Here is a 12,141-nt window from a genome sequence, read left to right on the forward strand (position 1 = left end):
GCACCAGAAGTAACAGGTGTAACATTTAATTCAAATACTGTATAGGGAAAACTTCCTGATGGAAAAGTCTGATCACCAGTAGAACAGTCTCCCTTGGAGGTTGTGGATCCTCCATCCCTGGAGGTCTTAAAAAGAGATTGGGTGGCTACGTCTTGACAATGCTACAAATGGATTTTTCTGCACACTGCAGAGAGCTGGACTACATGATCCCTCTGGTGCCTTCCAGCTCTACAGTCCTAGGATTCACTGAAACCCATAATTGGTTCCAGCATGCCTTTTGAAAAGAGGAGGCTGAAGGCTCCCAAGCCTGCTTTCTTGTTTTGTTTTATTTGAGGGGAGAGACTGAGAAGTTGATCACAAAAGAAATCCACGTTGTGGCTCTTTTTCAGCCATGGGGGAAATCCAAAGGAGAAGTTCTGGTTGCCTCATCTTTTCATTGCGCAGTTAGTTGCCTTTCCACAGCCTGTCTCCAGGAGACAGCGGCAGCCACTGAATCCTTGGAAAGAAAAAGAGTCTAATGTTTGGCAGCAGGAAGAGCTACAACAAATCAATCACCCTCACAAAATCCGCATTGGGTCCCCCTGCCAGAAAAAGCATTCGTCACTACAATCGTGAAATCCCTCCTTCAGGTTAAGGTTACATTTACCTAGCCATGGTTTGCTGAATAAGTCACAATTAGCTGAGTTCGCACAACACTCTAAGCCAGAATCAAGTGAATACATTAACATGAAGTGTGAATACAGCCAATATTGTTTTTCTCCCAGACCCCACGCAGGATTAAATGGCTTACAAAAATCCTTATGCTCCGTGGATCAGGAGCCACCTTGATTGGTTGAAATCTAAATTTTCCACAAAAATACACTGACAAATACAAAATGCATTTGTTGTTACATTTTACTGAATTAAGACATTTACATTATGTACAAATTAGATTTCCTGGATCTGGGGGAACTGGATTTTAGCAAAGCTATACAAATACACATCGGGTCAAGCCCCTGTGGAGCCCCAGTCCGGTGGGATAATCTGGTATCTCATGTGAATTAGTTGAATTATTTCCCAAATGTTCAGTGCCATAGTTGTGCAAAACACCATGTTTAAGCTGCACAATTCCATCTGCATCTTGCAAAATAAAATCTATTTCCTTATTGCATGATTTATGAAACTGATGTGCCTCCCATTCCACTCTCAAGAGTGACTCTGGGCGAGAATTCTTAGTCGAGATTAATCCGAAGAAACTCTGGCGTACTTAGGCTGGACCTCGTTGGTGCTTGTATTTTTAGAGGAAATCCAGAAAACATGTCATCAAACACAAAGACATACATTTTTCAAAATAAAATACTGTCTATGCTTCCTTTAATATTTTTAAAGGACAGAGCAAGACATATTTTTTTTGTTAATTAACAGATCAGTTAAAAAAAACTATTGTGGTAAAAGTGGGGCTTCTATTGCTCAGATTTGCTATAAAGCACTTTTTAATTAAGGTGCTTCCTAATTTTCTCCCTTCTGTCCCACCCCCAGAACTTGGGAGTTTTGGCCTGTCTTTGGTCCAACCTTTGTCCTGGTCAAGACAAACCACCCAGAAGCAGGACAATTTGCTCACAGAGCATCTTTTATAATCCTAGCCACCAGCCTAGCTGGTTAAAGGCATTGATTGGGAATTCTTCATGGGGGAGGGGAGGGGGGCTCTTTTCCTTATAGCTTCCTCCCCCCCCTTTTTTTTTTAAATTTACATATGTGGCTTCCTTCAATTTATCAGGGGAATTTCCCATTAGAACTTTTTCCCAATAACAAATTTGACAGGTTTCACAGCTTCCTCTTCTGTTTCAGGTTTGTTAGGTTCTGGAATTCTTTGTGCAGGAAGCTCCATTTTCCTGGCACTGGGCTGAGGGGTACAGACTACTCAGCTGCAGAGCCAGAGGGGCTTCTGCAGGCTGAATGGGGCTGGAGGCAGCCTCTCCTCATAACCCATTGTTCCAGAGGCTTTGGAAGAAAGGGCCTCCTGGGGAGGTCTTTAAATTGCATTCCCCCCCCCCATCCTGCTTCGTAACAGGGAGGTTAAGCAGGTTACTAGCACACCTACCAGGTGGGCATTTCTAACAGGAAAGCTTGATGTGGATTAACGGTCAGGGGCTGGCATATTTATAGACAGTGAACAAAAAGCCGAAGGAATGTCTATATGATAAAGAGCTGGGAAAGAGAAAATGAAAAGAGGGCGTCCATTTTTTTGAGCTTGGGATAGCTAATGAACTTTGTAGAGATTCTGGTCTTAATAACAGAAGTACGGCAAATTCTATCCCTAAGTTGTGAAATTAAAGAGGTTTCATCATGTTTTCTGATGAATACTCCAACCAAGGAACTGCCAAAGAAGCCAACAGCAAACAGTTGCAACCTCTCTCCCCCTCCCTCCAACAGAAAGGCAGGACGCTTGCTTGCATGGTGGACCTAACCTCACCGTCTCCTGGCCTCTGGCCTGTTGCCTTCCATCACTAGACCGAGCTGGCTCTTGGAGAGTCCTGCTCTTTTCCAGGCACCCCTTCTCTGCTTCTTCACATGTTTGTTTTGTGGTTAAGCCATTTCCAGGTTGGCCTGGCTGTGGTCATCCAATTCCACCAGGCAAAACAGAACAGATTCAGGGATAGCTGGACAGATGGACTTTGCGTGGAGGGTTTGTGGTGAACTGAAAGTCAGGACAGCCCCTCATTCTCTTGACCATCTCCAGCTTGGCCAAGATGGCAGAGTTCCACATAAGCGAGTCAAACTAGCAAAGCCGCCCCTTAGGGTGACGATGTCATTGGCTTTCTTTTAATAAACTTCAACTGCAGTTAGAAAGCTTATTTGGGGAGTCCTCAGAAAAAAGCTCTTCCCCTTCTCCATTCCAGCTCAGAGCTGGGCAATGCCAAAGAGGAGCAGAGAAATGGGGTTCTGGGGGGCCCTTCTGAAATCTCTCTTCGACTTTCAGATGAAAACGGCTTCTCCATATGACGGAAAACATAACTGTTAACTAACTTGAATGCAATTTTAAAATATGTGGAGACTTGCATATAAGTGAAGCAGATGTAAATATTGTTTTGTGGGCTTCCCAGCATTGCCTGGTTTGAACAGGAGCTTGTTAGTCTTGTGTGTAAAACCTTTTATTACTCAGCTTCAGCTCAATAAAAGAGCAAATGTAAATATTGACTTCCTTGATAAGACTAATGTCTCCAACTCAGCTTTCCTTATCCGCAAAGGAAATTACACATAAGTGTGGGGAGTCAGCCCCCCCCCCCCGTGAGAAGGAAATATTAAAAAGGCAGAATATCATATTTCCTCAACCCTTAAAATCTACGTACCCCACCCAAACTCTAAGACAGGACATAATAGGATTAACCTACAGATGCCAAAGGGGCACACTCAGACTCAGGTCAAAGTACATGACACAGGAAATATAAAGCCTCAAACAGGAACAGGAAACAACCTCAAGAGCCCCAGAGGGTATAAAAACCCACTCCCTACATGTGCTCTCTCTCTTTTCTTCCAGAGTCATCTTTCTGTCTGGTTCTCCTCTTCAATAAACTGCAACCTTCTTTCTAAAGCAGTCATCATGTTGTTTATTCCCAGCTTGGACTGGACCCTGATGAAGATTTTTCCTTCAACATAAGATACAACATTATAGCAAGAGTTGTTCAGTGTATAATCCTTTTAAAATCAGCTACACAATCATGAAATTTAGAACTCCATAAATTCTATAATTTTTGAAGAGGCTCCATGCCTGTACTTATATTAAACTACATTCTTATGCTTATTAGAGAGAGGAGAAGAGAGAAAAATTCCCATGCAGTTGCTGTACTCATCAATGTAACTTCTATATTAATATAATGCTGAAGTTGGTGGGAGGTATCAAAATAGGAAATCGAATTAATAACAAGAATTAATCATGCATAGACAGAATATGCAGAAAAGTTCTTTGAATGCAGAGGTGAAAACTCACCCATTTGCAACCTTGAATCCACACTAGAATGTGAAATAAGCAATGCCATTAAACTTTTAAGGAACAGGAAGGCAGAGAATAGATGCAAGAATCTCAGAAATGTTAAAATCTCCAAGGCGAAATCAGCAAAACCTCTAATCAATCTCTGCAAGGACGCCACTTGCTCAAAGACTTTAAGCACACAGCTTTTATTCCACTTCCTAGAAAAGCAGGAACTACAGAATGCCCTTAACACAGAATCATTAATCTTATCAGTAATGTAGTAAATGGTTTAATAAAAGTCTTTTTCTTAATGAACCCAGGAAGGTTCAATAACGCCATTAGTAAAGCTCAGACCAGATTTATGAAAGATAGTGGCACTTAGGGCTTTTCAATCTAAAAACAATTGGGAGATATTTAGAAAAACCAAAGGACATAATTTTATGGTTGGTCAGTTACACAAAAGCCACTTATACCATCATGAAATACTGATCAAAACCCTGGAGCAACTTGAAATGGATGGCAAAAACATTAGAATTATAATGAATCTGGGACAAGTTTCTGTTAAGACTGAGGGAGATTTTTCAAAGAGGTTTTGGTCCCCAAAAGAGTGTCAGGGAGTAGTCCTGCTGAAATGCTTTCCTGTCAACAAGAACAACTAGTCAATGTGGAAGGGAGGGTTGTTCAAAGGCCAACAACCTTTGAACGGGGCAACTGCTGCAGTTATAGGATCACAACTCCTGGCCTGCAGTCTCGCCAGTGCCCTTTGCATCACGCTGAACCGCCTGCAAGGGCAGCCCCAAGCACTTCTTATTACAGTAGTTTAAACCAGGAGCTATAGAGTGTTGATAACTGAGGTCAGGTCAGGTTGTCTTTGACCAGGAAAAAGGGTTAAACCTGTTCCTTAAGATGGAATGTGACTCCTTTGCAACTCGCAAGCACCAAGTGCCCAGGCAGCCAAATCCTCCATTAATAGTCCCTCAATCTGAACTCTTTCTTGGTTTAGGAGTACAGCCACCGTCTGAGTAGATGTCAGCAGCTAGTTTACCTTGGGTCATCTTGAGAAGCTAAGCAGGCTCAGCCCTGACTTCCATCTTGGATGGGTGGCCATGAAATCCATGGTTGGTTAGTGAAGATGATGGCATTGGCAAACACATGACCCACTCCATGCTTCACTTCAATAGGAAAAGCAGCCCCAGCATCTTTCCCCCCACCACCTCTTCTTTCCATCGTTCCACTGGGTTGTAAAGAAGGAGGGCACAAGGTCAGCATCTTGTAGAACAGGGGTAGTCAACCTTGGCTCTTTTATGACTTGTGGACTTCAACTCCCAGAATTCCTGAGCCAGCTGAGGAATTCTGGGAGTTGAAGTCCACGAGTCATAAAAGAGCCAAGGTTGACTACCCCTGTTGTAGAAACTGCTGCTTTCAAGCAGTGTGGGAAGAGCTGCCCCAGCAGGACCAATTGGAATCAGCCATCCCAGCAGCAGCAGCAGCAGCAGCCCTGAAATCTAGCACAGTGAGTTCCAGAGCAGATCCTTTTCCCTAGGTCAGGGGTAGGCAACCTTGGCTCTTTTATGACTCGTGGACTTCAACTCCCAGAATTCCTGAGCCAGCCATGCTGGCTGAGGAATTCTGGGAGTTGAAGTCCACGAGTCATAAAAGAGTCAAGGTTGCCTACCCCTGCCCTAGGTGGTTCTCCCAGGTGGCTCAGAGTCAGGGTGATCAAAGCAGCTTCAAACCAAGCTGAAACTTAGGGAGGCACAAACCCAACTTAGGCTGCCTGGGAATGGGAAAATGAAAAAGCGCTCTACCAATTTCAAAGTTGCATACTACTGACTTTTCTCCTCTAATTGGTTAGAGGCTGAACACCTGAGGAGCCATTAGCCAAGCTGCTGACCTCGAGCAAGGGGGCCTGTCGGGGTGTGTGTGTGTGTGTGTGTGTGTGTGTTAGCAGCTTCAGCTCAGCCAAGCTAATTGTGATTAACACAGGGAGAGGCTGGAGTCTCCCATTTCCCATAGCTCACCTCCCAGCATCTGAGCAGGGCTCCAAGGTGAAACTGTCAGCATCAGAGAGGAAGAACTGGCCTTAAAGTCCAGACTCTCTGAAACTGCAATTTTGCAGGGGGGGAAATGGCCCCTGCTCTGGAGCTTGCAGGCCACCTGTGTCCCTCCTTCCCCCCTCCCCTCCCCTCTCTTTCCCCTTAAGAAGTTGCATGACAGACAGACAGACAGACAGAACCTGCTGCAGCTGGGGGCCCTTGCTCCCATGATGAGTGGCTCTGCTTTGCAATATAGGGCAAGCATGGCCAAGGAAGCCTCTGGTGCGGAATCTCAGCAGCTGCCTCGCCTCTTCCTGGCCCCTCCAGCTGAAGTCCTGGGTGAGATCCTAAACAAGCAGTTTGGCTCCCTGCCTTTCATGGCTCCCATTACACGGATGAAGAGGAAGCCATCGGGCTACTATTACCCCACCGAGAACCGGGAGCAGGTCCTGGGTCGGAGACGGGCAGCCAATGCCAAAGAGCGAGAGAGGGTAAGCAGGCATGGGACCCTTCCCCACTGGCTCACCTGGCCCACCTTCCTCCCAGGAAGCAGCCCTGGATCAGGCCTCAGGAAAGTGTCTGTCTTTCTTAAAGGTGGCCCCAGGGTCTCCGGAGGCCCCCATGACCCTCTCAGTGGCCCTCCAAATCAAAATTATTTGCCAGATAGCGAAAATATTTCCAAAAAATAAAACTTTTGTCATTTTTGTTAAAAATAATTTTTTATGGGAAATATTTATGTTAATGCATAATGGGTTTAATGTTATTTTTACATGATTCAATAAATATTTTATGAAACAATCATTTTAATTAAAGGCTGTAGCAGTCATGAGGAAGGACTTTTTGTTGTGGGGAAGGTGGTAGAGGGACACTAGAAGCTAGTGGGGGGGAAATGGACCCAGACCCCTTGGGGGGCTTAGGTCAACCCAAACTTTTCTGGAACAGCTTTCTTAGCTTTCTCTCTTGAGAAAGGGGCAATAAAACAGTTCTTGGCATTTTTGGAGCGAGTTCTTATCAACTTCAAAAGTTGACTTTGCATAAATATTGGAAATGCGTCAATGGTTAATCTCCGTCTGCAGAGGTTGTGTCAAGTTTGAATTAGGAGGCTGGCAGTCACATCTTGCCAGAGACAAAAGGCATGAAAGACTGCCAGGCTTCATGCCCTCCTCCGGTAGGTCTTTCAGTCCTGGTCTGGATCATTAGCCATGGTTTATTTGTGGTTTATCTAATAAGAGGTAATTGGATAGATTCACACAACCAATTAGATGCCCACCATCTAGTGGAGATCATGAAATGCCAAGCCAGGTACATTTTTGGCTTAGTGTGATATGTGAAATCTGTTCAGCTGAAGACTCCCAACAAAAGTAGCAGTTTTGGGGAGACAATGCGAAAGAGGCTCTCATGTCATTAGGCTTTGATAGTGACAGCCAGCATTACACATCCTTAAGAATTTTGTAAAACTATGTTTGGCATATTTGCAAAACTATTGAGCACTATTGAAGCTCATTATTTTATTTATCTCTTCTAATAAAATTGCCGTGTGCAACTTTTCTCTCTCTTCACACAGGCAAGTATCAAGACTTCTAGCTGACTTTGATCCCTCACCTTGCCTCCCCCTTTTTGTCTAAACAGATCAAGAATCTGAACAGTGGCTTTTCCAAGCTGAAATCTATTGTCCCGTTGATTCCAAAAGACCGGAAGCCAAGTAAGGTGGATATGCTTAAAGCCACCACTGAATACATTCGCCTGCTGAGCCTGATTCTGAAGGAAACTGGAGGGCTTGAGGTAGGCACGAAACTGCTGTCCAGCTAAGACGATAATACCATTCTGTGAACTGAAGGTCTGATCCTGCACTGCGTGATATGCAAGGACTCTCTCTTGCCAAATTCCAAACGACAGGCCTCTTTTTCACATACGCACTTTAAAACGTAGCGGAAAGGGCACTTTGCGCTGATTAAAAGCTTGAAATAAGCATGATAACAAAACGATATCAAGCAGCAAAATCGGAGTGAAAGTGTACACAGCCAGTCTCCTGTCCTCCAACAACGTCCTCCCCTGAGGGGCCATGAATATGTGGCTTTCCACCACAAAACTGGACACAACTCCTGTGGCATTCCAAAAGTTGATTCTGGATTATGTCAGTTAAGGCAACGATTATTAATACATTTCTAACATATTATACTTTATTTGGCCACATGTGGTTAGACACACAAGGAATTTGTCTCTAGTGTAGAAGCACTCAGTGTATTTGCAAAACAACAGAATACAATAATAATACTAAAGTGTACAGCCAACAAAAGGGGAAAGTAAAAAATAATAAAAGACAATATTGCAGCCACACCCCAAGAGTTAACATACATACACATTAGGAAACAACTTAAGAGTCACACTGTATTTTGTCAGCTGTGAGAATTGGGTGTTGGGCTGAGCGATAGCCCGAGGGAAGACCCTGTCCCTGGGTCCAGTTGTTCTGGCACGCAATGAGCTGGACCTGGAAGTCTGCTTTATCCCTCCACCATGTTTGGGCTGATTGGCAACAGCCCACCCGAGATGGGGAAGTGGCATTTGGGGCTACACAGCTTTAGATGTCGGGGGGGGGGGGAACCGTCTCATTTCCCAAAGTAAATGGCGCCCTTTTGCTTGCTGGCATTTTTATCCTTGTGTGGAATGTTCGAATGGCATTTCCACATCAAGCCTGAAATGGCACAATAGTTTTGTAGCTTCAAAATGTGTCAGCCATTCAAGGTAGACCGGAGCAAGGAACTAATGCCTTGTAGGACCTTATGACTTTATTCCAAGGCTGCAGTCACAGAATCTTGCAAGTCTGAATGCACTTTCCCCTCTTTCGCTTCATGTGATACTCACTCACACTCTTTTTCTCTGCCTGGGCTCAAGCCCCCCTTCTCTGCCCATTGTCTTGGCGGCTGCTCTTCCTCCTGGCCCTCAAAGCCACGGAGCTTTCCTCACTGCTGGGAGGCTTCCCAGGGAGCATCTGCTGCCCTCTTTCCTCTTGGCCCAACTTGGCCTTTCCAGTCAAATGTTCTCCTTTCCTCTTTTCTTAGGGGGAAGATGTCGCGAAGGGTCCACCTCTTGGGCCAGTGATGGTGGCAGAGCCCCCAGAGAAGTGCTTACCAGCACCCCTCCCAGCAGAGCGGCCTGGCTGTTACATCAAGACCGAGAATGGCCTGGAGCTGGTGTGGACCAATCAGATGATGCAAGCCCCTGTGGGCATCTGGGGGGAGACCATTCTGCCTGCTTACATGGGGATTGTAGAGCTTCAGAAAGGTAAGGCTGAACAGGTGTTTTATCTATAGATGGGTGTACAAGAGGAAAAGGTGTTTCAACTGATTGGAGCCTGTTAACTAGGTGAGCCCAGGCAATGAAGCACAAGCCTGGGGTCAAAGGGCAACTCAAAACAGTCTTTATTACCACCATTGCAATTGCCAGCACAGAGCTCTAACCTATAGAATCCCAGATTTGGGGGGCACCTTGCAGATCTTCAAAATCAAGACCAAGACCGAGCCTCTGCCCAGGGGACGAATCTTCAGCCCATCCCAGACAAAAGGTGCCTACCAGGACCATTCAGTGACGGACTCATAGCTCCCATGGTCTGGAAATTTCTCCTTTATTTCACGTTTGGAGATGTCCCACCATCTGGCACCACAGAGAATAAATCCACATCCTTTCCCTCCACAGTCACTGAGAGCCTCCCTGCCTAAAGGGCTGTCCTTGAGCCCGCCATTCTCACAACTCCTGGGAACAGATTTCATGGTTTCACTACACACTGTGTGAAAAACCATTTCCCTCTGAACCCCCCTGTGCTTAATTTTAGGTTGACCCCGAGATCTCAGATTGTGAGAGAGGGAGGAGAGCTACTTTCAGCCTTTGTGGTCTCCGACAGGCATGATCCTGAGTGCCTGTCTGTGTCTGCCATCTGAACTCCAGCCCCAATGCAGGCAGGCTTTCCTTTAAAGCCAGCTGCTTACACACACACATTTGGTTGTTCTTTTTTGCACCATTCTGAGCTCTTCGGTTCTTCTTAGGATGCAGTGACCACTGTGGTCTCAGGAGATTAGAATAAGGGCATTGTTACTCAACTGTGGTATTTCCCTTCCCTTCTTAATGATGCCAAGAATGGCTGTAGAGAAAATTCCTCTTTGCCTTGTAGATTCTTTTGGCAATTTTTGATCTATTCAAGGCTTTTAAAGAACAAATTTAAACAAATAGCTTTGACAACTTTGTGGTTTTTTTTTAAATCTGTGCTGCTACTTATATGGTCCTACCTTTCTGGATAGAATAAAACAATTTACTTTATTCCATATTTTTTCTGTTTATACCTGTTGTATATTTTATTTTATTTTTTATTTTTACTCTGTAGAACAGCCAGAATTTTTTTGTCATAGCTAGCTATATCCAAAAGATTAACCCATGTTTATACATTGTCTTTCAGAGACCCATTTATGAAGAGAAGATCTTTTCATCACACTGAGCACTTTTAAGTACCCTCTTCTATTTATTTTATGTTCATTCTTTCATCAGCACGTCTTAGGTTTAAAAGTTAATAAAAGAGCCACACTAAGCATTGTTTTGTATGTGTAAAAATCACTGGAAAAAATTCACTGAGGCTGGAAAAGCCTTCAATTTACAGAAATACCTATGAGTTCATTCCCTCATATCAAGATGTTCATAGTCTTTAAAAATTCCCTACTTCTGCTTCTCTCTTGTGTTTATTGGCTGGTTAAATTTTGGGGAGACAACAAAGTCCAAGATTTACCCAACCATCTAGCTTCACCTAATTAGGATCCCACTGTTGGCAGCAAATCATTGATTAGGGCAGCAAAGCTTAACTCAGTAAACCCATTTTCTGCCAGGGGAGGGGGGAGCCTGTCATGAGCAATGGGAAAAGATGGCAAACACCCCTAATACTCCTTCCTCCTCCTATTTCCCCCAACCTGTGAGGCAGGTGGGGTTGAGGAAGTGTGACTGGCTCAAAGTTATCCAGTTGGCTTTCACGCCTAAGGCAACAGCAATAGCACTTAAGACTTCATAGTGCTTTACAGCACTCTCTGAGCATTTACAGAGTTAGCATTTACCCCCACAATCTGGGTCCTCATTTTATTGACCACAGAAGGATGGAAGGCTGAGTCAACAAGGCAGGACTAAGTAATAATAATAATAATAACAACAAAAGCTACTTCTAATTATTTTATTGCCTTCCAAATAATAGAATTGTAGAGTTGGGAAGGAGCCATTTAATGCAAGAATCCCAAATAGATGCCCGTCTAGCCTCCACCTGAACACTGGAGAGCCTAAAAATGTGCAGATGACACTAAACTGGCAGGAATAGCCAACACCGCAGAAGACAAATTCAGGTTCCAAGAAGATCTTGGATGAGAAGACCTCCACGTCCCTTCCAACTCTGTCATTCTTCCTAGTAAGCCCTGCAGATGAGAAGGAAAATGTTAAATGCAAATGCCACCACTTCCACCTACTGGCCATCCAAGGGAAAATAAAGAAGACCCTGAAGCTGATTTCAACTAGAGCGGCATTTCAAAACAGTTGTCAAGCTAAGAAGATTGCTGGTGTTGGGATTGCCATGCTGCTCCTAGCTTGCTTACAGTCGCAAGGGCGGAGGGGAAGGTTTGGAATGCACAGGTGAATTCTATCTGGATTGGAACCCAGGTCACCGGAGGGATGTTGTGGCGAACAGAGATGTTCTTCTCGTAACAACTGCCTGAGGATTAATTGGACAACGTGACCTGAACTGTCAGAGGCCTTTTCCAAGCCTCCGGAGCCCGGATCTATGGCCACGGAGTGATTTTGTCCCCCCCCCCCCGTGGCCCGATCCGGGCTCCGGAAGTCTGGAGTTGCGCTATATGTAAGAGCGCAACTATATATTTTATATATAATCACAGTTAATGTAAAAGTATAGAAAAGTAATAAATTGTCCTCATTCCTTTACTTATTCCATTTTGGTTGCCTTGTTGCACACAGCCGCCATTCTCGGGTTGCGCTGTACATTCCACTCCCTTTCCAACGGCATTCCTTCTTCCTCTCCACCTGTTTTTCTTTCCTTTTTAAAGTTTATTTTATCTGTGCTTTCCCTCCTCTTTCTTCCCCTCCACTGGGAATAATTCCTCACTGGACTTGCCCCACTGC

At 44.6% G+C, this 12,141-nt stretch overlaps 1 protein-coding gene across 1 annotated transcript; it reads left to right on the plus strand.

The window, feature by feature from the left end:
• Window positions 1-6,248: 6,248 nt before the first annotated feature.
• FIGLA (folliculogenesis specific bHLH transcription factor) lies at window positions 6,249-9,819 on the plus strand. The gene is made up of 4 exons (XM_015811106.1): window positions 6,249-6,476; window positions 7,615-7,767; window positions 9,045-9,267; window positions 9,815-9,819. Exons 1-4 carry the CDS (start codon window positions 6,249-6,251, stop codon window positions 9,817-9,819), a joined length of 609 nt encoding a protein of 202 aa, XP_015666592.1.
• Window positions 9,820-12,141: the final 2,322 nt, after the last annotated feature.

This window comes from Protobothrops mucrosquamatus, unplaced genomic scaffold, assembly GCF_001527695.2.
Source record: "Protobothrops mucrosquamatus isolate PMUCROS unplaced genomic scaffold, P.Mucros_1.0 scaffold31, whole genome shotgun sequence".
Classification (NCBI taxonomy): domain Eukaryota; kingdom Metazoa; phylum Chordata; class Lepidosauria; order Squamata; family Viperidae; genus Protobothrops; species Protobothrops mucrosquamatus.

What these genes read in the sequence shown, in the direction of transcription:
- FIGLA (XM_015811106.1), top strand. Translation starts at nt 6,249, where the DNA reads ATGGCCAAGGAAGCCTCTGGTGCGGAATCTCAGCAGCTGCCTCGCCTC. An exon ending in ATGCCAAAGAGCGAGAGAGG is followed by an intron (nt 6,477 to 7,614) that starts GTAAGCAGGCAT and finishes TTGTCTAAACAG; the next exon opens with ATCAAGAATCTGAACAGTGG. An exon ending in AGGAAACTGGAGGGCTTGAG is followed by an intron (nt 7,768 to 9,044) that starts GTAGGCACGAAA and finishes CTCTTTTCTTAG; the next exon opens with GGGGAAGATGTCGCGAAGGG.